The 27,309-nt window shown below is 56.2% G+C and overlaps 3 protein-coding genes across 5 annotated transcripts in view; all 3 read right to left on the reverse strand.

The window, feature by feature from the left end:
- MYO15A (myosin XVA) overlaps positions 1 to 533 on the reverse strand; it is a 52,464-nt gene extending 51,931 nt beyond the window's left edge. Inside the window, exon 1 of one of the 3 annotated variants that reach the window (XM_061391201.1) lies at positions 11 to 533. In XM_061391201.1, coding sequence (XP_061247185.1) covers positions 11 to 348 — 338 coding nt within the window. In that variant the 5' untranslated portion in view covers positions 349 to 533. The remainder of the gene's footprint in view (positions 1 to 10) is intronic. The other 2 variants (XM_061391204.1, XM_061391198.1) reach the window with 2 other exon arrangements.
- Positions 534 to 581: 48 nt separating this feature from the next.
- On the reverse strand, positions 582 to 9,424 carry DRG2 (developmentally regulated GTP binding protein 2). The gene is made up of 13 exons (XM_061391252.1): positions 9,239 to 9,424; positions 8,363 to 8,523; positions 6,730 to 6,819; positions 6,168 to 6,228; positions 5,808 to 5,898; positions 5,222 to 5,294; positions 5,015 to 5,105; positions 4,785 to 4,882; positions 4,455 to 4,531; positions 3,397 to 3,485; positions 2,752 to 2,810; positions 1,634 to 1,687; positions 582 to 1,328 (listed from the first exon to the last, which is right to left on the reverse strand). The coding sequence occupies exons 1-13, from the start codon at positions 9,300 to 9,302 to the stop codon at positions 1,242 to 1,244; spliced, it is 1,095 nt and encodes a 364-aa protein (XP_061247236.1). The 5' UTR covers positions 9,303 to 9,424; the 3' UTR covers positions 582 to 1,241.
- A 3,318-nt stretch (positions 9,425 to 12,742) lies between these two features.
- On the reverse strand, positions 12,743 to 27,286 carry GID4 (GID complex subunit 4 homolog). Its single transcript, XM_061391254.1, is given in 8 exon segments — positions 12,743 to 15,483; positions 17,415 to 17,545; positions 18,200 to 18,301; positions 18,377 to 18,484; positions 22,149 to 22,208; positions 26,640 to 26,940; positions 26,942 to 27,028; positions 27,030 to 27,286. Coding segments are annotated over 8 exon segments (1,110 nt in total). The 3' UTR covers positions 12,743 to 15,419.
- Positions 27,287 to 27,309: the final 23 nt, after the last annotated feature.

Genomic DNA, 27,309 nt, shown 5'->3' on the forward strand with positions numbered 1-27,309 from the left:
GTCACCTTACCTGGGTCCTGTGGCGCGCTCCCTGCCCGCATGCCGCCTGATGGGGGTCCTGTGGCCAGGCCCCAGGAGTGCAGCCGCCGGTGGAAAAGCTGGCCTGGAAGAGAAGCCCAGCCCACCCCGCTGCCCACCTGGGCCCCATGCATATTTAATAATGTCCATTATTCCTGTTTTGTCACTGGAAAGGAGACTGAGCAGCTGACAGAGGAGCCAAGAACAGCAGGGAGAGCAGAGCTGTGGGCCTGTTCCACACCCCAGCCCCTCCCCAGACCCCCTGGGGCTCTGCCCCCACCTGCCAGCCAGCACTGGCTGTCCCCCCAAGTCTGTTACCATCCCCCCCATCCCTGGGAGGGGCCCCTCCACCCTGCCTGCAGAAGCAGCAGGAGCCAACCCGCTCTCACTGCAGAGCCTCCTGGGGGTGCTGGCCACCGTCCTGGGGCAGAGCCCTGCAGAAGGCCCCTCTCCCCCTCTACCCTGGTCCCCCAAGCCCAGGCTCCACCCGCTCACTGCTGCCCCTGACTAGAGCTGGCAACTGAGTTCTGCAAACTTAACACGTTGTCCTTAGTAAACAGGAGTCATGGTTACCTTTTTATTTCAGGAAGGGGAGCCAAGATTTGGAAAGGGAATGGGGTTTGGAGAGAAAACAGAGTCCAGACTCCAAACTCCCCACCCTAGGGGTATCAACCAGGCTGGGTCCTGGGTTTTGTGCTAGGCAGGGGCTGCCCTGAGAAGGGGTGACCCTTCTGGACTGGTCAGGCCGTGGGGGGCATGAACTGTGCCTTTAAAGCCCCAGATCTCTGGTTTTCATCACAGGGCAGTCCTGGGCAGGTTTGGGGTGGGGATAGGTGTTTGTCTGGGGCGGCCCCCTCCCTGAGAACCAGAGAAGCTGGCAGGAGCTGAGAGGCCCCCAGGACACAGGCGGGCCTGGGTCCCTGCCCAGCACTGAGCCAGCTTCTGCATGGGCCCCAGCGGGGGGAGGTGGGCAACCACCTTCCTCTGCGCCAGAAGCAGTGGGGTGGGCATGGGCCCAGAGACCCACATTCAGCACCCCTCGGGGGCCCGTCTCACAGGAAACACCCCAGCCCAGTCCACCCAACCTCATCCTCTGCCCAGCGAGTTCCTTATCATCTGCCCGCTGAAGAAATGTGGAAACAGCAGACGTGAGCCCCCTTCCCAGGGTGTGCGTGTATTTTGCTGGTTTGGGCTCCTGAGTCCCACGGGTGGGGGTGGGGGCACTACTTCTTGACGATCTGGATGACGTCCTCGTGCTCCATGGTGTGTGTCAGGCCCACCCGCTGCGGGCTGTACTTGGTGCTGGTACCCTGGTGGGGAGGGGGACTCATCAGCCTCTGAAGCACCCGGCCGAGGCTGACGGAGCTGCACGGGGGGAGGGCGGGGTGGTGCTGGGGTCTAAAGTGGGGGCCCCAGCACAGGCAAACCCTGCAGCTTCAACAACAGGACTCCCAGGAGTCAGACCGCCCTGGATCCCAAAGCAGGAGGCCGGTGTCCGGTCTGGGTCAGCACGTGTGCTGTATATCTGGACAGCAGGGCTGACGGACACCCTGGTCCCCAGGTGGGAGGACGGGGGCGCCTGCCTGACACCGGGGCTGCTCTGCCCAAAACTCACCCACACGAGCGCGTACTTGAACTGGCTGGCGAGTGACCGGTGGATGCGGTGGCACTGGAGGGAGAGTGGGACAGTGAGCCTCACGAAGCCTCAGCTCACAGCCACTCGGATGCTCCCGCTTCCCGCCTCCAGGGCACCTGCAGGCTGTGGGGCCACAGCCACAGGAGGACCTGGGTCCTAGCGGAAGGGGCCCTCTGCCCCCTGTGCCAGAGCAGCAGCCCTGACAGCTGCTCCCTCAGATAGGCAAGTGTCCCAGGAAGGAGCGAGGCCCTGTGGGGCAGGCCTCCCTGGGCCGAGACCCAGGCCCCTCTGCCACAAGCCTCGCCCATGCGCTCTCCATGCCAGCTGGCAGCACACGGCCCACACCCCACGATCCCTCCGGCCTCTGGGCCTCTGCACAGGCCACCCACTGCCTGGAACACCCTTCTGCTCCCAGCTTCTCCACTTTCCTTCCTGGCATGGCTGAAGCCCCATAACCTCTACAGCTGGTGGCCAAGGGCCTGAAAGGGCTGGGGTTTGTGTCCCCTGCAAAGATGCAGGGGGCAGCGACAGGGAGAGCCGGCTCCCAAGGGCACCTGGGTTAACAGGCTGCGGCACCCCCACCCTGGTCATTGCAGTCCCCACCCCGTGTGGGACTATTTAGCTCCAGGATTGTGGGACTGGAGTCTGCCGACCACGAAGGACCCAATTCTGGCAGGCAGCGGGGCTCCTTTGTTCAGCATGGACTGTCCCTGGTGACGGGGTGCAGGAAGCACTCAGCCCCTTGGGGTAGGGGGCACGAAGAAGGGCCAGCATTCGGGGTACACGACTTGGAATGAACCATCCGGAATTGCCCAGGCTGGCAGCCTTCCTGACTGAACATCTGGAGGGCCCCAAGGACCTGGCAGCTCTGGTGTGACAGGACAGTGACGACCACTGCTTCCCAGGTGTCCCTGCACCAGCAACGAGCCTGTGCCCAACCCGTTGGCGTTGCTCCACGCCCGACTGCAGCCGGGTGGTGGGATGCATGTCCATTGCCTGACTGCACGTGGCTGAGGGTTGGCCGAGGGCCCAGAGGACATCAGACAGGACCCCGAGGGGACGGGAGGGGCTCCCCACCCCTGGCAGGTCTCACTCACCACGTGCTCCACAGAGGCCCCTTTCCGGAGAATGATGGCGTCCGTGAAGTCTGGCCTCTCTGCACAGGTTGGGGGGTGGGTGGGAGTCAGCAGAGCCAGGGTGCGATGCCACAAGGCTTCTCTTTACAGGAAACAAGGGCCCTTCCATTCTCCACCGACTGCCCCCCTACTCTCTGGCATACCCTCACTAAGAGTCCTGATCAGGCAGGCTCTACAGCCTTGACTCGACACAGAAAATCAAAACACACCTCCATCCAGGTGCAGACCCCTGCAAGACTGTCAGCCGTGAGAGCCCTGGCCAAGGGGACCCGCAGGAGAACTTGGACTGGACCAGCTCCAGCCGGGCAGCTCGTCTCCCTCTGCTGATGCTAACTGCCCAGACTCACCTGCGAGGCGTGTGCTCAGGGGTGGGACTTGGGGGAGGCTCCTGTGCTACCGGTTCCCTAAAGCTTGGACGTGGGGCCTGTTATCACTGGGGAATCCACTGCTGGGCTGTCTTCCCCTCAGCGCCCCCTGGAACTTGGCTTCCTGTGCCACTAGGGCCCAGGTAGAGGGTGGTGCTGGCTTAAAAACAGGAGAGGCTCTCACATGGAGCCTGCTAGGCCAGGGTTAGCAAAAGGGGGAGGATGGCTGCGCCAGACTCACGGCCTCGCTTCTTGGTGTAGATGCAGGTCAGGGCCAGGTACTCCCACAGCATCTCCAGCAGATAGTCCAGGTTCAGCTTCATGCCGCAGCTGCCGGGAGGAAGGAGGGGTTGGTCAGAGCGGCCCTGGGGCTCCTAGCACCAGACTAGTACGGCCCTGATGGTGCTCGAAGGCAGCACACCGGTGGGCCCGACAGCTCTTCAGCTGCCATGCCTCCCATCACCATCACGCTCCTGCCCACAGAGCCTGGCCATCTCTCTGGCGCTCTTGGAGGGCCCAGGGCACGTGTGACAGCCAGGGCAGCTGGGGGCAGAGGATGACTGCACAGAGCCCTCCCCAACGGCAGCCCAGCAGGGGTTTCAGCGGCCGGGTGGACCCTGGCTTGGTCCTCTGCTGCTGCACCATCCTGAGTGGAGTCCCGCCCTCCCCCGAGGTGAGAGTGAGCACATCGGAGTGGCTGGTGGCCCAGGTGTGGCAGCAGGAGGGGAGCAGGTGTCCTGAGGAGGGACCCCTGTGCCTGCTGCTCTCTGTGGATGCTGGGGATGCCCAGGAAGCAGTCCTCTCGTGGGCCCAGACCACCTTCCTGGTCCCCGAGGTCTTAACTCCTCAGGAGCTGAGCCCCACTGTGGTGCTACAAAGCATGTGGGTGGAGGCCGTGTGCAGCAGAGGGCGGGGCACGAGGCCAGGCTGCCCCCACAAGGCCTCTGCAGCCATGGTAGGCCGGGGCGTAGATGGCCCCCAGGACTCACCCCTCAGAGAAGCCCCACCTGAGGATGTTGGGACCTCTTCCTTCTGGTGATGACAGAAGCCACGTCTCCCAGGGCCTCAGCGGTAGCCTGGGGCTCCCTGGTTAACTGCTAAGCCACGAAGCCCTAACCACTCTCACCCTGGACCTCAGTGGACGAAGTCCTTCTGTTTCCTGAACCAGAGCTCACCCCACATCACCCGTTGTCCCAGCCTGGTCAGCGTAGGACCTGGCCCAGGTCACGAGCAGCCCCAGGACGGCCTTCTGCCTTAGGCTGCGCAGAGGCCAGACAGATTGGCTCTGCTCAGCCTCACCTGATGACCACACTGTCAGGTTTCCGGGCCAGGCGGTCTACTTCTTCCATCGAGATCTGGTCAATCTTGTTATAGACCTAGGGTTGGAAAGGCAGAGAGTGCTGGGGAGGGGAGGAGCAATGCTGTGCGGGACCAGATCCCACCTGCTGCCTCGGGGATGGGGAGGGGGATGCAGCAGAAGGGGCCTGAAGTCCGGCCCCCAGAGACCAGGATGCACTCTGGGGGTCAAGCTGGATGTGCCTGCATGACTCAGCAGCCCCTGGGGTGAGGCTCTTGGCCGGGTCAGCTGGGGCAGGGGTTCCTCCTCCCACAGGGCCTGGCGCCACTTACATACAAGCATGGCATGTACACGCGGTTGCCCACAATCACGTCTATGAACTCGTCTGGGGAGCAGTCTTCTCGGAAGAGCACCTCAGCGTTGAAGATCTCTGAGGGGCTCAGGTTAAGGATGACCTGTGCACCAGCAGCCCCTTGCCCCCCACCCCCACCAAGAGGGCCCCAAACAGGTGGTCTGCATCACCCATCCCTGCCCCCTCCCCCTGCCCTTCTGGTGAGGATGCTGTACTCATGCAGGATTAACTGCACCAGCTTCTCTGAGCACTGAGTCAGCGTGACTGTGGAGTTGAAGGAGATGCCGCCTCCTTTCTTGGGCTGGGGGAGAAAGAAGGAGGCACCACTGATGGAGGGGCAGCTGCAGCCCTGCCCTACCCCATGTGCTGGCAGCCTAGCCCCCAGCTCGCGCCCAGGTGACAGGTGATGGGCCTCACCTTAAAGTAGATGTTGGGCTTGTGCTTGTTGAGGCGGATGCCCACCGACTCCAGCTCCTTCTCCAGCAGAGACCTGGTGGAGCCCCACGGCCTTCACAAGGGTCCCGGGCAGGCTGCACTGCCTCCATATCACAGTCAGCCCCCCACCCCATACCTGGACAAAGACCAGCCCTCTCCCCCACACCACCAGATCCCGAACATCGCTTCCAGCCACCAGAGATAACAAGGAAGAGCCCCGGACACTCTGGTCAGCCCAAAGGGAGATGGGCTGGTGTGCCCTCAGCCGCAGGTCAGGGTGTGAACGAGGCTCTGCTGCTTGGGGCTGGGCTCCTGGTGGGCTCTGGGCAGCACTCGGCGCACCCAGGCCGGCACGGCACAGCCCGTGCCTCCACACACAAGCCTCCTGGGGAGGCCGCCCACACTGGGTGCAGCTGTGGACCACCCTGCCCCTGCTCTCATGTGTAACCGGGCCAAGTGCCCTGGACCACCCACCAGGAGTTCAGGAACACAAGAGCTGCAGCCAGTGTCCCGCCACCCACCCCAGGGCTTCCCTGGGCATGCCAGCCTACCCCGCCCCACCGCAGACCTTTGAACCTCGCCCTTGGTGGCGTCCAGCATCATGATGACGACATCAGCTGTGCGGGCCACAGCGATCACCTGCCGGCCACGGCCTTTCCCTGGTCAGAAAGGTGGGTGCTGGTTACAGTGACAAGCGCAGGGCTGTGGGACCCCTAGCACAGGGAGCCCAGACTCCGCCCCTTATAGACCCACATGGATTCTGCCACCTGTCATCCTGGAGCAGGCATGTCTCTTAACCCCTGTCCTACTCATAGAGATGTCAGTTTTAGGAGGAAGCTGACATCAGCACCTGGGGAGGAGTAGCGCTCCCCACTGTGCCCCCACCAAGGCCTGAGCCTCCACCCCCACTGCCCACTCCTGCCCCCACCTTGTGCTGCGCCTTCGATGATTCCAGGGAGGTCCAGGAGCTGGATGTTGGCGCCTTTGTACTAGGAAGCAGGAGAGGAGTGAGGTGGAGCGGGCGGGCTGGGAAGGGCCCAGCTGAACCCGGCTTGGCCCCAGGGCCAGGTCTGAGCCTTGTCCCACCCCAGCCAGCCCAGCGCAGACCATGCCCTGAGAGTGGGGAGGCCTCCTGGGAGGAGCCCACAGTAGTCACTGCTGGTGCTGACAGTGCTTCAAAGAAACCACCTCAATGAGTAGGTGGGAGGTCCAAGGCCACAGGACCCTGCTGCCCAGAGCTCCAGAGCTTCATGGAGAACAGGACCTGGCTGGCCAGCCTCAGGGAACCAGGGAGGGCTTCATACTGGCAGATCCTTGGAACCAGCCTGGACTGCAGGATGGGCCAGGCGTCTCTGGGGTCCCGGCAACCCCAGTCCCCAGAGGTGTCCATGCTTGAGGCCAGGGCAGCTCAGCCAAGAGTCTCCCCCATGCGACCCCCTCCCATACACAAGCTCACTCTCCCTCCCGGGGCCCAGCAAACCCCAACTTACTTCAATGACCCCAGGGATGCAGGTCAGGGTTGTGAATTCATAGGATGCAGCCTCGCTGGCGGTGGAGGTCATCAGACTTAAGAAGGTGGACTAGGAGAGAGAAGGCCATTGCAGCGGCAGTCGTGCCCTGCCTCCTGGAGAAGCCCACACACTGGGCCCCCCCTCCCTGCCAATTACCCTGGCTGGGGTGTGATGACAATAGCTGGAAAAGTCACCTCGGGCCTTGCCCAGAGCGGGCTGGACATCAGAAGGCCCTTTCGTGCCCAAGGCCTCAAGCCCGTCTGGAGTGAGGGACACAGGGACCTGGTTCCTAAGAGGGTTCCCGCTCTGTATCAGGGCCCATCCCCAGCTCCACAGAACCCCCAGACCCTCCTGGGCCTGGCAGACTTGAACTGGGTGACGGCACAAAGCTGCTACTCCAGTGAGGGCAAGGGGATAGGGATCCTCCAGCCTGAGACAGCTGACTGTGAGGGAGGGTGCGTGGGAAAGGGTCTGGATGGACCCTGCAGCCAGTCCATCTGTGGACTGAGAGACCCGGCCTTCAGTCATATGTGCTGGAGGACCCTGGACCTCCTCCTGATCCCAACCTCATGAAGGAGGTGATAAAACAGGGAGCACGGTGACCCCAGTGATGGATGCTATGGCCCAGAGGCCAGCAAAGCAGTGGGCAGTGCCAAGAGCGCAACCTGGCCTGGCAACCCCATCCTAGTCAGCAGGAAGCCAGGCACAGCTCACTCACACACCCTCAGGCTTGTGAAAGAATCACTGTCACACACTCTCCACACAGGGCGCCTCTTAGAAACTTCAGGAAAGATAAAAACCTGGTGGTGCAGACAGGTGTGGGCAGACAGGCAGCCCTGAGAGTCACGGTTGCCAGAAGCCAACCTGGGGGACATCCCTGAACCTGTCTGACCCCTGCAATGGGCGGTCTGGGCCCTCCTGTGCTCAGGGCCCTGATTCCCAATAGGACCCAGACCCCAAGAGCATAGCCACTGGTCACTAGAGTGGCTCCTTCCAGCCTGGGCTTCTCATCCGGGAGAATGCCTTGCAGACTGGAAAGTAAGATTGAGGGAAAAGGGTAAGATGAATGAGTCCCCAGCAATGTTCAAGGAGTTGGAGCCTGGCTGTGCTTACTAACCACCTGCCTGGGGGCAGCTGGGCACCGAGGTCACACCTGGCCAGTTCAGGGCCTCACTGCCACCCACTCTCCCCCTCCTGCCACTGCTGCTGCGCCCCGGGCTCCACCTGGGCCTGTGAGCCTACTCTTCTTTCCGCCTCAAGGTCCACTCCTCAGGGCTCAAACACCTGCTCACAGAGCAGGCGCCCCGGCTCCCGAACCTGCCCTTCCGGCTTTCCTGCCCCCCATTTCCCAGCTAGGGGGGTCTGAGGGAGCAGGGACAGAGTGTGCCTGGCATGTGGTGCACGCTCAGTAAACGAGACCGAGGCCAGCAGAGCCTCTCTGACTGGGAGGTGACAACACCCCTGTGGGGCTGACAAAGGGGTGCAGCCTGACTCTGGAGAGGCTGGCTCTCCTCCGTCTGTGGAGTCGACTCAGAGGCAGGGAAGAGGTGCATCCAGGTGGGAAAGGAGACAAGCCGCCTTCCTCCTGAGGCCCACGCTGCCCATCACTGACCTTACCCACAGAGGGAAATCCGATCAGTGCCACACGGGCATCGCCTGACTTCATGACATCAAAGCCCTCTCCTTTGGAGGAGGACGATTTGGACGGTTCCAGGAGCTGGGCCCGATACTTGGCAAGTTTCGCCTTCAGCAGACCAAGGTGGTACTCGGTGGCTAGAAGACACAGCACAAGATGGGTAAGTGTCCAGGGCGGGCTGGGAGGGACCCATATGCTCTGAATGCTGGCCAGGAGGCACCAGAGCCAGGTAGCAATCGTTGTCAAGGAGATCAGAGGAGAAGAAGACCACCACTCAGTTAAAATGCCCTTGGCTTTTCACTTCACTTAGGACAAAAGCTCCTTACTGAGACCTGGAGACCCACTGTCAGGGGTTCTCAGCCCGAGCGGTACCACTCCTGGGGGCATTCTGGGGGTGTTTTCTGCTGTCGCTGGGATGATGAAGTCCTTCAGTATTCATCAGGCAGCGGCCGAGGAAGCCAGCTGCCCTACAAGGTGTGAGTCAGTGCAGCAGAGCCAAGAACTGTGAGGTGACTTCCCAAGCTTAGAGACCGGGCCCAAACCCAGGTCCGCCAGACTCAAGTCAGGACCGCCTCCACCCACCTAACGGCTCCAGGCTGCTGGCGAGGATGTACCTGTTAGGTCTCCTCCTGGACGGCCCCCCACTAAAGGGCAGAGCTCCAACTCCCCAGGCCCAGCCGCCAGGAGACCCGGGTTCGAACCTCGACCCTGCCTATCCAGGTCGGACGCTGCTCCGAGAGCTGAAGTTCTCCACTCGGCCCTGTGGTCCGGCCCTGATCCCGCCCGGCCCCGACGGCTCCTGCCCGCCGCCCGCAGCCGTGGCGGGAGACGCCCCGCGGGGCCGGCCCTCACCCTTATTCTTCTGCGTGCGGGCGATCTCTTTCTCGATCTCGGAGATCTTCTCCAAGATTCCCATGGCGGCAGCTGAACCGAGCGCACCGGCCGGAGAGACGGCAGCAGACCCCTGAACTCTGGAACCGTCGGCTGCGGCCGACCAGCGTGCGCCGGAAGCCCACGGAGAACAGCGTCCCCGTTCGCCTGGCGCTCGGGGATTCAGAGTCCGGGCGGGAGACGTCGAGGGGAGCGACATTAGTTCCGCCGCTGGGTGGGCGGAGGCTGGGGAAGCGCGATGGGCTGGACCGGGGCGGGGCCCGGCTGGCGGGGCGGGGCCAGGCGAAAGAGGGCAGGAATGGGGCGTGGGAGGTAGAGCGGGACCCTCAGTTGATGGACTCCGCATTGCGGGTCCCAAGCTCAGCCGGCTTTGCTGGTGTAAAGAAAAGGCGCCGAGCTGAAAGCTTCGTGGCTTCTTTTGCGTTGAGGTTAAACGTCTGTCCCCAACTTCGCCTTCCTACCTGCCAATCAGATGCCTCCTCATAGGATGCAGTCGGGACAGCGTCTCCTAAGTGCAATCCTTACCTGAAACTGCTGTATCTGAGTTTAGACTTGAGGAAACATCAGACAAACTAGAAAGTGGTACTTTTTATAGGACAACTGGGCTGTCTTCAAAATTGTCAGTGATATAGGTGGATGGGATGGGGGAAGGATTGTACCAGATTAAAAGATGTTAAGTATAACGTGTGAACTTTGCCTGGATTCTGGTTGAAATTTTTAAAAGGAGTTATGAGAAGACATTCTGAGGACAATTGGGGAAATTTTGACTTTAGACAGAATGTTAGAGTTTTTGTTCAGTCGTTCAGTTGTGTCTGGCTCTTTGTGACCCCATGGTTGGAAGTCCAAGGTCAGGGTGCCAACATGGCTGGGTTCTAGTGAGGGCCCTATTCCTGCCTTACAGACTACTGCCTTCTTGCCCTGTCCTTACATGGCCTTTCTTCTGGGAGTCTGCACAGGGACAAAGGAGGGAGACAGAGACACAGCTCTCTGAGGATGCTTTTTTTTGCCAGGCCTCAAGGCATGCAGGATCCTAGTTTTCCAGCCAGGGATTGAACTTGGGCTCTATGCAGTGGAAGTGCAGCGTCTTAACCACCAAACCACCAGGAAATTCCCTTCTGTATGTTTTTAATACAAGGTTGGGAGTAGGGAGCAGGATATTGGAAATCATGCTGTGTTCAAATTCAAGGTTCATAACTGTGAGCTTGGTTAAATTTCTTAACCTCTTCTACACTCTAAAAACAAGGATAACATGGTTGTTGTAAAAGTGAAATAATTTGCTTGCTCGTAAGTCCTCCTTGAATGCCAGAGCCACTGTCAGTTGAGTCTCCTCGGTGGTTACATCTTCCCCAGATTCAGTCCATGTTTGCCAACACCGTCATGCACAAGGCTCTGGGCTGAAGAGGGCTGTTGTAAGCCCAGCTTGCTCTTCTCCTCCACTGCTGACAAAGCCACGATACGAGCCCTGTAAAGTGCCTGACCCAGCAGCTCAAGCTGTTAACAGTGGGGCTGAGATGTGAAGCCCAGTGACTGCAGGGTAACAGGCAGACTGCGGGGAGAACACCTACATGTTTGGCTCCGTGAGGTTCACAGGGGATGGGAGGGGAGAGCCTTTGGGAACTGAGAGGTACAGGCAGGTGTGGAGCCCCCGGCCCATGGAGAGCAGGTCTCTGCCCCACATGCAGCTCCTGGCTCCTACTGCCACACTTGTGCCCACGGAGGTGTGCTATCGGTTTACACTCAGGGACACAGAAATGTCCTGAAATGTGACCCACCTTCCAAGAACCCTGGACCTCTGCTGTGTCTGCTTCACTCGCAATCTCCAAAGGGTCTCTTTCTTCATAAATAATGTGGAATCAGGCCACTCCCAGGATCAAGAGAGATAACCTGAAGACCAAACCAGCCTTTCCTGTTTGGAATGTCTGGGTCCTCCAGACCCAAGCCTGGGAAGCCAACTAGGAACCTCATATGTTCGCATCACCCAAGGAATCTTTGGACTTAGTTGCTTTGCAGCATGTGGGATCTTAGTTCCCCAACCAGGGATCAAACCTGCATCCTCTGCATTACAGTGAGTTCTTAACCACTGAACCACCAGCGAAGTCCCTCACCTGAGTAATCTTTGAGAGTTGACAAACTTCTAGACAGGCTGCTGCTGGATCTCTGAAAATATTCAACTTGTGCATCAAAGGATACCATATCAACAGAGTGAAAGGTAAACCCAAGAAGTGGGGGAAAATATCTGCCAGGTGGGTACCTGATAAGGGGTTAATATCCAGAATATATAAAGAAGTCACTGACCAACAGCAACACAACAACCTGATTTTTAAAACGCAGAAAAGACTTGAGTAGACATTTCTCCAAAGAAGACAATATGGCCAACAACATGTTAAAAGGTGCTCCACACCACTAGCCATTAGGGAAATGCAAGTCAAAACCAGTGAGATAACACCGCACATCCGTTAGGATGTGTGTCATGTATGGATGTGTAATGTATGTACATGTAACAAGTGCTGGTGAGAACATGGAGAAATTGGAACTCTTGTGCACTGTTGGTGTGTGTTAGTCACTCAGTCATGTCCGACTCTTTGCAACCCCATGGATTGTAGCACACCAGGCTCTTCTGTGCATGGGATTCTCCAGGCAGGAGTACCAGAACAGGTTGCCATTTCCTTCTCCAGCACTGTTGGAATGTAGGAATGTAAAATGGTGCAGCCAACTATGGAAAACAGTATGGAGGTTCCTCAAAAGTTAAAAATAGACCTACCATCTGATCTAGCAATTCCACTTCTGAGTATATATCCAAAAGTGAAAGCAGAGACTTGAAGAGGAATTTGTACACCCATGTTCATTATTTGCAATGCCCTTCAAGTGGGAGGAATCCAAGTGTTCGTTGATGGATGAACAGATAAAGGAAAGTGGTCTATACAGTGGTCTGTTCTTCAGCCTTAAAAAGGAAGTTCTCAGACACGTTAAGTGAAACAGGGCAGTCACAAAAGGACAAATACTGGTAATTCCACTTACACAAAGTCCCTGGAGTGGTCAGATCCACAGAGACAGAAAGTAGAGTGGTGGGTGTCAGTGCCTGGGGGTGAGGAGCTGGTGTTTAAAGGGGACTGAGCTCTACTATGGAAAGCAGGGAAGGTTCTGGAGATGACAGTGGTGAAGCTTGTACACTATGAATGTGCTTAACATCACTGAATTGTACACTTCAAATTGGCTAAAATGGTCAATTTTTAAAGGATTTTTTGATGTGGACCATTTTTATTTTTAAAATTTTGTTTTATTTTTGGCTGTGTTGAGTCAGCTTCAGCACACAGGCTCCTTGTGGTGGCTCAGTTGTGGCACCTAGGCTTAGTTGTTCCGAGGCGTGTGGGATCTTGGTTCTTGACCAGAGATGGAACCTGCACTTTCCTGAACTGGAAGGTTGAAAATCCACCAGAACTGTCTTGATTTAGAAATAGGGCAGACTTGAAGCTTAAATACCTTTATTACTTTTTAAAAATTATTTGGACATTGATAGCTCTGCAAAATACTTCTCCCATCCCAAACTCTCACACCCTTTCCACATATCCTCCCCAAAGAAACAAAATACTCATCCTTCTGCCCATTCAAATCTAATTTTTAAAAACATGTAAGATCCAAAATCAAATATTACTTTTCTTTCCCAGAACTCGTTAGTAATTTTAAACCACAATGCACATACTCAATGGCATTTCTTTTTTAAAAATTAGCTTATCTGACTATTTTATGAGGAAAAACAATATCATTTCAAGGCCTTAGAATATAAATTCCCTGTTTCTGAAAGCAAAAGACATTGAAAAGCCCCTCTGCCCCCTGGAGTCTGCTGTGCACGTCACCCACGGAACCAGCGCTGCACGGGCGGCGCCACTCAGTCCGTCCATCCACACGTGAGACATGTGGAGCTGGAGAGGGCGATGGATGGGAGGGGGGGCTCCGGGCAGAGGGGGGCTGGGCGTGCAGAGCGGAGCAGAGGAGCAGGAGCTGGGTCCTGAGTGGGGACGGGAGGTGGTGGGGAGCCTGCATCTGCCCTGGTTTCTCAGTGATGAACAAGAGTGTCCACCAAAAGCATTGCACGTAGAACCAGAGGTGCGTGGATTACTGAGGAGGTTCGGCAGTGACCACAGCTGGGGTTGACGGTCCAAGCTCCCCCAGGACCTAAGTCAGGGTGGAGGGTCTGGGGGTTCCTCGGGGGATATGGAAACCCCTGCTTCTGCACCCCTGGGAGTTGGGATTTTACGAGAACCAACCTTCATCACAGGTGTGTCCCAAAGAGCTGGCAAACGTACCACATCTTCATCCCCAAACACCACTGCATTTGACCCCTGGCTCAGCAAGGAAGTCAGCCCACAGCAGAGCCCTGCCCACCTGGGCCACCAAGCAGCAACATGCCGACACCCTGTCCAGCCCACTGGCTGCCCACTCACAGCCACACACATGGGCTCCGACCAGCTCTGGGAGGCGGCGGGGGGTGGGGCGCCTCACCCCCAGGGGTACCTGAACCCTTCAAGGAGCCGGCAAAATGCAGGCGCTGGTTACTCACTGAGAACTTGAGGGCAGGGAAAGGGAGCCTGTGCCACCCGGCTCCTGTGCTGCCAGCCGGCTCTAAAATCAAGAGGATGTTTCTGACTCATCTCTTGAGACGGACGTGAGCCATCCTTCTGCTGCAGCCACCTTCCCAGCACTTCTCCTTAAGGCTTCTCCTGACATGCAATCTCAGCAACATACAGCACGTACTTCAATAAAGGATTCTGAGACTAAGAGACCCGCCTCACCGCTCACATAGACCGGAGGGCTTTGTGTCTTCCCCCTCCGCCCTGGACCTGTCCCTCACTCCAGTTCCGCTCCTGTGGGTTATGGCAACACCACCTCTCAGTTAAAGCTTTCCCTCCCGGGTTTCGAATGAGTCTATAAATCACCAGAAGTCACCAAACCCACCCAGGCCTTGCTGCATATAGGGGCTGTAGCGGATGCCACATGAAGCTCTCTAAACGTTTAAACAAAACAAAACAGCCGTGCACGCCTGTGTGCACACACACACACACACACTTTGGCACATGAGCCTCGGGTTACTTGAGCGTGTTCAAGCTCAGCCCCTCCTATGCCCCCACACCGCTGAGCTGCGGGTCGAGGGCTGCAGCGGCCCCTTCTGCCTGATGGGAGAGGTCGCTGGGAAGTGCTGCTGTTCTGAGTAGCAAAAGGAGGAGGAACAAGTGCTAAACTGGCCCCCCAGAATGGTCCTCACGTTTAGCACTAGAATGGATGCAATGCTGCAGAACGTCTCACCAGGTGACCAGTTTCAAACTGCTGGCTGATTAAATATACATTTACATATAGATATAAAAATTACTAAGTCAACATTTGCTGTTTTCAATGTGAAAACGATAAAATGTAATTCTGAATAATTGTGCATTTGCCATAGGGTCCTTGCTAAAGGAACCATAAAAATAATTTTGTAATAAAAAAACTTTTCTTTTTTTAAAGTTTAGTATTGCCCTCAAGTTCAAAAGTTTGGAGCAAACGTGCTGAGTGGGCAGGACTGGAGTCTGTTCCTGCCAGGGACCTGGAAGCCTCAAACCCTGTGGTCCCAACGGCAGGCCCAAGGGACCCACTGGCCACAGGCTAGCTTGGCTCGATCGCCCTCGCTGAGCACTTGGCCTGCGCCCCGCACGAACTCCAGGGGGACGTGGGAGCTGGGCTCTGCCTTCTCTTGACTTACCAGACTAAGCAGCCGGGGGCGGGGGCCCTGGATGGGGACCACTGAGCACCGTGGCCCAGGGGGGGCTGGGGCTGACCTATGCAGCTGGAGGCAGGGGTGGAGCAAGGGCTGTGCATCTCAGGGATACAGAAGTTAGCTGTGCAGGAAGGAAAAGTGCATTGACGGCAGCCTAAAAACAGCTCACGACCAAACCTCACAGGGAGGGAGGAGGAGCCGAGGTCGCCCTCCACCTGCCCTGCGGGCTGGCCACTCCTCGGATGCTGCGGGCTGACATTCATGCTTTCGATGCAAGTCTGCTCGTGAAGAAACAGGAACACACGTTCTCCCGGTTCTGGCAGGTACACGGTTTTCCTGGCAAAGTTCTTTTTTGCCAAGTTCAGTTTGTTTGGTTACTGTTCCGAGCCGCTGTCACCGGAATTCGTAGATGGGGGCGCTGTGTTCTGGAACGTGAGTGAGATTTAGCGACTGATACCTGTGGGAGGAGAGGCAGAGGTGTTAGAACACCCTGAAAACCACACAGGGTGTGGAACCCACTTCGCGGGTGCCAGGAGACCCCATGCCCAGATGAAATGCAAGCTTATCTCAGCTTCCTCAGGGGAAGTGAACCAGAGACAGCCTGTTAGGCAAGGAGAGGCTGGCCCTCTGGGGGAGGATGCAGACCAGGTCCTCTGCCTGCACCACCACCCTGCTTCCCTCTGAAGTCGTGCGCCCCTCAGAGCTCCCAGGGGACCTGGGCACATGCTGATCTGCCCAGAATCTGGAGGGCTTGGAATGATGACATCACAGCCACACCCCCTACCTCAGCGACTCCATCTTCCTCCTCCCTGGACATGGCTGTGAGACTCCAGAGCATCAGGGGCTCTGCGGGGAGTATGACCCCGTGATGGATGCTCTCAGGAGTCAAACAGGGGATGGAGAAACAGGCAGGGACAGCTCCCACTTGGGGACACCCTGCATGGATGGTGTGGGTGTCAGCTCCCTCACTTGTCCACAGAGGAGTGAGGTGCAGCACAGGAAAAGTGGCTCATCTCTCCCCCAAACACCTCAAGGAAGGCCGTCATGTTAGCCGTCAGAGCAGAGCCCTCCCCTCCTGGTGGGCCAGCCGGCATCATGAAGACATCTGAGTGTTGGGGGCATGTGGAGACGCAAGAGAAGCAGAACTGTGTGCATCCCTGGCGGGAGCGGGAAGCTACAACGGCCATGGGAAACGGTTCCCTAAGAAGTGACCGCAGACTCACCCATGACCCAGCAACCTGCCCCAGCCGCGTGCCCTGAGGAACTGAAAGCAGGACCCAGACAGGCTGGGGCACACCCATGTCCACAGCAGCCAGAAGGTGGGGATGAGCCACAGATCCATCCATCCACTGATGAACAGATGAAGATAATGTGGCCCCCATCCACATGACAGGAAATTGCTCAGCAATAAAGACGAAGGACTGACACGCACTCAACATGCAATATGGGGTCTTCAAAACACAATGACAAGACCCAGAGGGCAAACAGTGCACGGGCCCACATTTGTGAAGTGCTCAGAACAGGCAAACCTATACTCAGAGCGGATTAGTGGTGCCTGCAGCTGGTGGGGGTGGAGAGCTGGGTGACGGCTCCTAGGTGGACAGGGTTTCCTCTCTGCCAGTGGAAACATTCTGAAATCGGGTGACAAAACCGTGCTGACACGAAGGCCCCCTGGACTCTACACTTTCAATGAGGGGATCAGATGGCACGTGAGCTGCTTCTCAATAAAGCTGGTGATTTTAAAAGAAGACCAAAAGTTTTAAACACTCATTTGAAAACTGAACAGGTGTTGAAATCCCAACAATGTCTGTTCTCAGAGAAGCCAGGGTAGCACGGAACCCCTGGACCCTTGGCCACTGCTGGTCAGCCCTGGGCAGCGTCCTTCATGAACCTCTAAAGCATGCAAGACTTAACAGGAAATAAAGAGCTTCAACATGCAGAAGAAATCAGGTGTTTGAGGGCACAGCCACCCTTCAGGTGGACAGGGCACCTACAGAAGCTCAAAAAGTCATGAGAGGCCCCAGAACTGCGGCAAAGGCCACACCCAGGAGCACGTGGCTGTCACCTTGGCAGAAGGCAGGCCCATAAGGCCCACGGGCCCTGGCTACCAACAGACTTCTAGCAGGAAGGTGAGCACAAAATCAGAAAGGCTACTGACAGCAGAGTTCACATGGGATCTCACACTCTAACTACCGAGTCTGGGAGGAATGAAGACAGGACCCACAAGCCTGAGATAAACGTAGCTGAAAATAGGGCTGCTTGAAAGCATTCAGCAGTGAATCCCTGTACCCAGAACTTCACCTTTGCACCCATTTACACCACTCTGGGGAGGCAAACAAGCCCCCGTGTGAGCACTTTGGGAACTGTGGCCAAGCTCTCAGTCCTTACCACTCTGAGCTCCTGTGGTAGTAGTAGCCCTCTATGGAGGCCGCTGACTTCTGGAAGCAGATGTAGTAGAAGCCGGCAAAGGAAGCACCACTGATGTCCTTGATCGTGTGGTCCGGGACTAGGAACTGCTCCTGCATGCGCACAGAGGGTCAGTGTCACGGCTCCGGCCCCCAGGCCTCCCTGCCCCTTGCAGCTGGCTCTCAGCCTCACTGCGTGACCATGAACCATGTGCCACCTGTGTGTTCTAGACCAAGCACGGCCCCACATCTCAAGGTTGCTAGGGTCAGAGCTGGGAGGAGGCTGTGGGTTGGGACTCAGGTCTGGGCCGAGCCCCGGCCCCGGTTCTCAGCACAGAGCCTGGGAAGGAGGATGCTCCAGGCTTTGGTCTGTAGAAACACTGGCGAGATTTCAAAATAAAACAGCTTTTTCCCACAGGCTGGGGGCCTGGGGTTGGCACCAACTCACCTCCTAAGCTTGGTACCCGTGGCTCTAGCTCAGGAAGTACCAGAGGGAGCCCACCCGACAGACTCTTCAGGAGCTAGAAGGGAAACCCACCCCCATTCCCTGAGCTGGAGGGACCAGGGGCGCTGTGATGGCCCACAGCCTGGGCGAGAGGGTGGCCGGGGAGGTCACTTCACTTAGGGGCTAAGAAGAGGAGTCTCCCAAGTCCATGGGACCCTCAGGATGACCCAGCCTGCAGGGTGGAAGATGAAGCCAGAGGGAGAAGGGTCACAGAGCAGGGGGAGGGGTCACAGAGCAGAGAGGGTGAGGCCGGGCCCCCTTACCTTCCACCTCATGAAGACATAGTCCCCACTCTTCAGCTCTTCGTAATCAAAGTCGTCTGAGTTAAATGATTTTGCATACTGATAAAAAGCCAGAAACTTGCCCTGAAAGCCAAAAGCAGAGCAAAGGATGAGGGCTGGGTGGGAACGCAGGCCTGGGGGCGGGGCCGAGGCACTCACCCAGTGCTTCCGGTCCACGTCCTCGTCAGCGTCCCACTTGCGGGTTAAGAAAGGGTGCTTCCTGCTGATTATCTCTCCTTCAAAGAAGGTCGTGAGGGTCGGGTACTCCTGTGGCAAAAACACAAATATCAAACAAGATGTCCAACAGGAGTTCTAACTTTACACAAAACAACAAACCAAGTTCACTTTAATTTCTCCCCAGAACTTTGAAAAGAGGACCACACTGCTGGGCAACCACCCAGACCAGAGGCAGGTGCAGCAACACCCACGGCCGAGGAGGGAGCCTGACTTGAGGGGCCCAGGGTGGGGGTGGGATGTCTCCTGGATTCTGGGGACTCTGCCAGAAGCAGAGGACCCTTCTTTGGCGCGCTTGTGATGTGTTGATGGCTCAGAAAAGAACTTGGACAAGTTACTTCTGAATATTCTAGCATACAGAGCAGATGGTAACTTGATAGGTTTTACTTTCTAAGGAAAACACCCAGAGAGACTACGAAATCACAGCCCCGTCTTCATGCCTCAGCCTGGTCATCGCTTCTTAGACTGGCTCAGTCTATCCCTGGTGTGCCAGCTCTTTAGGTTCGAGGGGCAGGGAAGGGGCTGTAGAATAACCCCGATGTGAGAGGCACTCGTGTAATTAATTCTATCATGTGAGCTAAGACAACTTACATGACGGGAAACACTGATGACCACGTCTGCCCCGGGAAACCATAACCACCAGAAAAGCAAACGAGTGGTCATCCTGACTGGGTGCCTGAAATGTTAATACTCCCAACAACCCTGCTGTTTGTCCCTCTGCTCATACAAAGGCACAAAAGATTTGGGAAAAGTTAATTGAAGAACAAGTAACCACTGTAAAAAGTTTACCATTTCTCTGCATTTGTAAAAACCTACCCACCAGGCAACCCCTCAGTGTCACCAGGCAGCCCCTCAGTGCTGCCTGCCAGCCCGGGTCATTCCTGGGGGTGCTGTGATGACCCCCACCCAGCAGAGCACAGATCACCATCCTGAGGTCCTGAGACCATGGAGGACCTGCTCTCTTCCTCAAACCCCACGTCAGCCCCTCTCGCTCAGCATTAAACATTTCTACCGGTTTAAATGCCACTTCTCCCGGCTTGCCTCCCAGGTGGCTTGGCGCCCCCACAGGGTACTGCGGCCTCGCTGGCCTGGGGCTTCCAGGAAGGCCATGACCACTTTTCTGCACATGCCAAGGCAGCCTGCTCTTGTAGCAGTGAACTTGAAACACTGCAGATCTGCCATCCCCCTAAAACTGAAACCTTCGCCCCAACGGTGGCGCCGCGTTCCTCAAACACATACTGACACAGACAGAGCAGAAAAATTACAGAGACCAAAACTGCCTAAGCGGAAACCTGATTTTTAAAGGTATAAACCAAATTATAGCAATCCATTTGAGAAAGACCTGCTAAGGGAAAAAATGCTTTGTAAGCTGGCAGCTGACTTGAGACGTTAAATTAACGGCTATACAGTATACTGACTTCCTGAGTTTTGAATCTTCGTATTTTATCAAGATGTCCATAAAGAGAGAGAAGGATGAATGATCAAGTATAATAACAAAGAACAAGCTTATGTTCAAGTCACGAGTTTTCCTAACAGGTGATTCTACACCGACCTCTCTCTAAAATGTTCCAGGCAGTCTATCAGGGTGACCACTAGGTACCCACAAACTCTGAGAATTAAATAAAATAAATATCTAATGAATGAATGAAGGAACAGAAGGAATCCCAAAGATAAAACCCCTCACAGGGCAAGCAAGGACATTCAAGCTCTGACTACAGCCAGGGGGAGGGGGTCACAAAGGGAGGGCGGGAATGGCTAGCATCCCCAGGTGCGGGCCCACTGCGCTGGGCCGTCCTCCCCTCGCTGGCTCCAGGCCCACCTGCCTGGAGGTGAGTCCAGCTTTCCGTGAAGACCCACCTTCTGGAAGATCAATGTCTGATTGACCAGTAAGGCAGTCTCTGGGTCTGGTGGCATGACCACCTGTGTTCCAAGTAAACCCAGCACAGCCTCAGAGTGCCCAGCATTGTCCGGGGAGTGTGTGGTGGGGCTGACACCCTCCCGCTGGGCTCCCAGCCACCTATGTTGGGCTCCCCAAAGATGCCCCTCTCCCTACGGGTGGCTGGCTGGGACTGCAAAGAGTATCACTTGACACCCATTCTTCACAATTCTGGGATTCAGTTTCCACAAGGCAAACCAAACTTCCCAAACTGTGTGTTTGTGACTCAAGGCAGGTAGGAGGCCAGTCATCTCCAATCATATAGTTAGTTTTCCTATTTCCATACACATGAGAAAGACCATGGCTGATTAGTCATGTTAAAATAAGTCAGATATCTGCTATTTCCAGAACTATAAATGGAAAAGCAAACAAAAATTTTGCCACACCGTGTGGCACGTGGGATCTCAGTTCCCTGATCAGGGACGGAATCCAAGCCCCAGCAGTGGAAGCATGGTGTCCTAACCACTGGACTCCTAGGGAAGTCTCAGGTTGTACATCTTAAATGGGTGAACTCTGTGCTATGGGAACTATATTTCAGTTAAAAAGAGTTTAAAACAAGGTGAATTCAAAGACTTGGAAGACTCGGGCAGGATGACAGACCCTCAGGAAGCACAGCCCCCTCTGATGAAGGTGGCTCCGAGTGGGAAGAGCTGGCAGCGACACCCCCCCACCTTGGGAACGCGGCTGTTGGGTGGCCTGGGGCGCTACCCTGCATTCGGGCCACCTGCCCCCACAGGGCCATCCGCAGCCTTTCCGTCTGTGGGTTTTTAGTCCTGCCCACCATCTGTGTGCAGCTCGCTGTGACCATTTGGAATCAGGTCCCCATTCCACACTACAGACTCTGCTGGTTTCCTAACGAAGTTCAACATTTTTGCTCTGCACTCAACACACACGTGTGGCCGCCTCCGAGTTGAGACTGTTCTGTTGCTGGGTCTTCTCCAGCACAGACCCAGGTGAGAATCCTTCCTCATGCTGTCACTTGCTGCCCCGACTTGACCTGATATGTTTCCAGAGATCTGTCTCAACAATCGAATTCTCAGGAGTCTCTCAGCCATCTGATAGAAAAGCGGGAGAACCAGGGGGACAGGGAGACGAAAAGCAGTGCTTCCCGACTGTGGGGGCCCAGCCTGGGGCTCAGCAGTTCCGAGCTGCCCGCTCACTGACGCCGCGTCCCCTTGGGACCTGAAGCGGGCACCTGGAGCCCTCACCTCCTCACAGGTAAGCCAGCTGACACAAGCAGGTGAAGGCTGTGGGCAGGAGGAGGCGAGGGTGTCTGCCAGACCCTCACTACTCTGAGCAGCGTGGCCAGGCCCCCCTCCTGCTCGCCAGTGGGAACACAGAGGGTGCTCTCTCTCGCCTGTGACATTCCTGAGTTCTGAAGGTTGAAAAGCTGGCCTTGAGGGAGGGAACAGCTCCTTCTGCAGGAGGAACCTCCAGGGCCACGGTCTTGGAGGGGTGCTGCTCATTCCAGAAAGTGAAACTGACCATGATGGCGGCAGCGATGCTCTGATTATATTTTTGTTTTCCTCAAAAAGGATCAAAGTAAAATCAGTAGTGTTGGTCACATGGTGATCTGCTGATAAACTTTAACGCCTGTGAATGCACACGTCCACACTGCCTGCTCCCGCTCCCTGACAATAACTGAACTCAAGGTATGGGGCTCCTGAGTCAGGCTTGCAGAGTCGAGCTCGCTGGCCCTTCACACCTGGGGTCCCAACGTGCTGTCCCCACCAGGCCCCCGCCTGCGGGAAGAGCACTTACCTCAGTAAGGCCTTTGATCTTCAGATACCCGCAAAGGTAGGAGTTCCCCGTGTCCACGTGCTGAAAAGACAGGACAACACAGCCGTGTCATAAACACAGGGTCCACCGGGGACAGCGGAAGCATGTCCAGCATGCAGAGGCCCCTTGGAGGCCGGGGAGAAGGGAGCCTGGAAGCTGGTACAGCTGGGTCTCCCCGGTCCAGCAGCAAGCTGAGTGTTTAATGCTGAGTGAGGCCTCGTGTTAAGAAACTAGGGGGAGACTCCCCTGGTGGTCCAGCAACCAAGGCTCCACGCTCCATATGCAGGGAGCCCAGGTTCAATCCCTGATCAGGGAACTAGATCCCACATGCTGCAACTAAATATCTGCATGCCAGCAAGGAAGACCAGGTGTAGCCACATAAATAGATACATATTAAAAAAAGAAAAAACACTAGAAACGTTTGTTGCAATTCTCAGATCTGAGGACCCTATACCTTCCAATGCACCTTGAGTCAAACACCAAAGTGGTGCTTCAAAGCTGCAGTGAGCTTGGCCAGCATGAAGCACGCGGCTTCACAAAGCTGGAGCGGTCCCATCGTCTGCTGCAGTGGATAAAGGTCCGCACCTGAAAACCACCGCAGCTCTGCAAACATCCTCACCTGCTGACGTGGGCATCTGACAAAATGGAGCAGCCAACCTGAACTTACAGGGGTCAGCAAGGGAGCTGTGTTCAAGGACCCACGGCTTGAACCTGAAGCCTTGTTTCAAGGGTGTGATTCTCACCAAATTCAATACAATTTGGGTTTCACAGCTGCCAGAAAGGGTATCAGGTGGCAAGGATACTCGCTAATAAGATTAAAAACTCAACTAAATTGGCTAACATTTTGGATGGATTATCACATGCTTGAGAATCAGAATTTCAGTTTGGCCTCCATCCAACCATGTGTCTCTCCCTCTCTGCTCAAATTGATCTTTTTGAACCAAGGGAGTGTCGACCCAGCAACCAGCCAGCATCTCAGTGAGAGAGAACAAGGCGAAGGCTCAGCAAGAAGGTGCTCGAAGCACAGCTGTGTCTAACCGCTGCTCTCCCTAATATTCCTCCTACAGTGACCTGGCCCTCACTTCACTCTTGGCTTCCTGGATGGCAGAAGAGAAAGAGAGTAGTCAGAGTAACATTTAAAAAAAAAACACCACCACCAGGTCAGAACCTTACAAAGATTTGAGGAACTCTTGAAATTGCAATTTTAGGGGAAAAGAAACCACTCCAGAAGCACATGAAGAGAGGCCCATCATTAGTCATCAGAGAAATTCAATCAGAACCACAAGAGATGCCACCTCACCCCCACTGGGATGGCTATAATCAAAGAGGGGCCGTGACAAGTGTGACAGGGACGTGGAGAAACTGGAGCCTCTGACACTGCTGGTGGAGATGGAAAATGGTGCAGCCACTTTGGAAATCAGCCTGGCAGCTCCCCAAATGTTAAACAAACAGTCACCACACAACCCAGTATTCCACTGGTAGGGAGACACCCAGGAGAAACGCGGACAATGTACACATAACAACTCGCGCGTGTATATGCACAGTGGTGTGTTCATGACAGCCCCAGAGTGCAAACACCCACAAACAGCCATCTATGCATCAACAAAGGAACAGAATGCTGCAGAGCCACTAGGGGACGATGACACAACAGCACAGAGGGAGGGAGCACTGGCTCCTGCTGTGATGTAGACGAACCTCAATATACGGTGCTCCGTGCGACAAGCTGGACACAGAAAGTTACTGTATGATTCTCTTTGTGTGAAAAGCCCACAATAAGCAAATCTTAGGGGAAGAAAAATTAGGGGTTGCCTAGGGGTGGAGTCCTTGGACTGCATGGAGATCAAATCAGTCAATCCTAAAGGAAATCAACCCTGACTCTTCATTGGAAGGACAGATGCTAAAGCTGAAGCTCCAGTACTTTGGCCACCTGATGCGAAGAGCCGACTCACTGGAAAAGACCCTGATGCTGCGAAAGATTGAGGGCAGGAGAAGAAAGGGGCGGCAGAGGATGAGATGGTTAGATAACATCACTGACTCAATGGACATGAGTTTGAGCAACCTCCGGAAGTTAGTGAAAGACAGAGGAGCCTGGCGTGCTGCAGTCCATGAGCTCACAGAGAGTCGAATATGACTTAGCAACTGAATAGTGTTGCAGGGGTGTGGCAGCTAAGGACTCTTTCTGGGGATAATGAAGATGTTCTAAAATTAGACTGCAATGGCAGTTACACAGCTTTGGGACCACACTAAAAACTACTGAATTGTATACCTTACATGTGTGACTTGTGTGACAGGTGAATCATACCTCAATAAAGCGCCTATGAAAAACAGAAAGAAAGCAGGAAAGAGGTGGAGTTACAGAAGTCAGAAGTTTCTAAGACAACAGAGCCCAAGAACCCAGTTGTGGCTGAAAAACCAGCTGATTGGGCAACTCACAGGCCAGACTGTCTCTGTGACAGTAAGACACTCACCCATCCAGGTGCAGGGTGGCATTCCTGGGTGTGACCACCGCCCCACCAGGAGATGGCCAACTCCAAGTGGCCTCCAGCCACTGCCCAGGTTGCTCTGGCCACCCTGGGACCTGCTAGTCATGCACCAACCCAACCCCTACTCCCACCGGTTCACAAGGGAATTGGCACCAGCAGGAATTCAGAAACAACATGCTGAGGACAGGGAGGGGAGCTGCCGCAGGAACCAAGACTTGTCTGTGATACCAGGCTGCCCCGCCACTGGTCCCCAACCCCATTAGACACCATCAAACTCAACAAGGGGCCCAACTCAAGATCATCCCAAACATGACCCACACCAGGCATCTCACTTCTAGAATTTTATGATGAGCTGCAAATCTTCCTACTCAATTCTCACATTTGGAGCAGAAGAGAAGGGAGATTGCCACAGTGGTCATCTAATGGTGAGAGCTGAAATAACTCAGCCACGACCCTTTTCTTTTCCTGGCCTTGTCTCACAGCTCGCAGGATCTCAGTTCCCCGAGTAAGGACTGGACCTGGGCCACAGTAGTGAAAGCGCCAAATCCTAACCATGAGACCACCAGGTAATGCCCATCTTTTCAATTACAATAAATATCATAGCTTATATTAGAAATTTCAGTTTGTAGACCAGAGACACAATTAACAGAGATGGAGTTCTCTTGATCTAAAGTAAACAATTTGCTCCAACAAAGCAGTAAGATAAAAAGAGGCAGGTGAATGATCGGCAGTTGGTGGAGACAAAAGGTGGGAGAAGAGAGGCTGAGAAGAGAGGCTGTTTGAGATTTAAAATCAGTAAAGAGCAAAGGGCAGGAGAAAAATTCTGTCCTCACACAGGACCTACATTCTACATCTACATCCTACATTCTGTCCTCACACAGAACATCAAAGCTTCTGCAAGACCTTTGAGGGGACAGTGCTTGGAGGGGCTTTTAGGCACAGCTTAGGAGATGAGGTATCAGACTGAAGACAAAGGGGCGAAGGGAGGAGGAAGTGGGTCCTGATGCAGGCCTGGGCAGATAGACAGGAGGAACAGTTTTCCAGGAAGGCAGAGCAGAAAGAGGATTAACCACAGCCGATCTCCATGGGCCAGGAGGAAATGTCAAGTGTGCTCCCATCTGCGTGAGAGGAGTGAAGTGCAGGAAGGAGCTGGGACAGGTAAAGCTAAAGTTCCAAAGCCATTAGGAGCTGGCAGCAGGTTCTCAGAAATCCAGGTCAGATGGGAGGAGGAAATACCATATGAGAAATAAAAGTGGGTGAGTTACATTTCCTAGCATGAGTATGAGAGACTAAGGAGGAAGCCCTGACATGTGGATCAAAGTTAAAAATACAGTAAGAGGGTCCCCTAGAGCCAGGAAGGAGAACAGGGAGATGGGAAGGTCTGGGAAGACAGATGGAGAGAAAAGGAGTGGACTGGAAGTGGCTAGAGGGTGGGGAGTAGGGAGTGTCAGGAGTCTGAGCCAGGAAGAGACCACGGGTTGGGGGGCTAGGAGATCAGCTTCTAACAGACTGTGAGGAGCCCACTTAGGATGTGAGTGCCCAGGCTAATGGGGCAGGAATCGGGGTAGGATGGGGGCCCTCAGGTTCCGGGGCTGATGGAGGGAAGAGACGGATGAAGCTCTGCCGAGGAGGAAACCCCCGGAGGAGGAGGCGGGCCCCAGGGCCTGGGCTTCATGGGACCGAGGAAAACGTGGGAGGCACCAGGCACGTCTCGGGCCTGGAAGAGTCCAGAGTCAGAGGGAATCCCTGGAGAGTTTCCCGGACGGGGTCCGAGAGGGACTGGAAGAAGGACTGTTGCTGGGGCGACAGGCCACGGGGAAGCAGGGCCGGATCTGAGGCGGCCGGTCCCCGGCTGGGGCCCGCAGGGTTGGGGCGCGCCGGAGGGCCCCCGGCAGGCCCAGGTAGCAGGCCCGTCCGTGGCCGAGGGCCCGAGGGGGCGGCGGCGCGGCCCGGTCCGTGGACGTCTCGAGAGGCCGGGCCGCTGGCTCACCTGCAGCACTACCTCCACGTCGTACGAGTTCCCCTTGCTCTTCTGGTGGCCGCGGAACTTGGAGCCGCTGTAGAGCAGGCTGGTGGCCACGCCGGGCTGCTGCGTGTTGATAGGCGGTGGCGGGATGAGCGAGGCGGCGGAGGCGGCCGAGGCACCGGCCGGCGGGGGACACTCGGTGCGGACCGGCATCGCGGGGTCCCCCGGAGCCAGGGCTGGGGGAAGGGGAGGAACCGCCGCCGCCGCGCGGAAGCCGAGGAGGGCAGACGGAGGGGAGGCCGGCGCGCGCGCAGGGCGGGAGGGGTCCACCCGCCGGCCGCAAGCGGACCGAGCGCTCCGGCCACCACCGGGACCCCGGGACCTGCGAGCAGGGCCTCCGGGTTCTGAGCGAACCCCCTCCCCGCCTGCCCTCGCACACACGCCCCTTCCGATTGGCTCGGGCGCGCTGGGGGGCGGGAACAGGCTGGCTCGGCGCTTCCGCCCATTGGCGGGCGGGGACAGCACGTGGCGGCGCCGAGGCCCTCTGGGACTTGTAGTCTTTTTCCCGAGGAGCGGCGCGGGGGCTGGGCCGGGGCGTTTGTGATGCTGATTGGCTGCGGCGTGCGCTGAGGCGCGCGGCGACGGCGCGCTACAAGTGTCGTGCGCAACATGGCGGCGCCCAGAGATAGTGAGG

The sequence above is a fragment of the Bos javanicus genome, chromosome 19 (assembly GCF_032452875.1).
Source record: "Bos javanicus breed banteng chromosome 19, ARS-OSU_banteng_1.0, whole genome shotgun sequence".
NCBI lineage: Eukaryota > Metazoa > Chordata > Mammalia > Artiodactyla > Bovidae > Bos > Bos javanicus.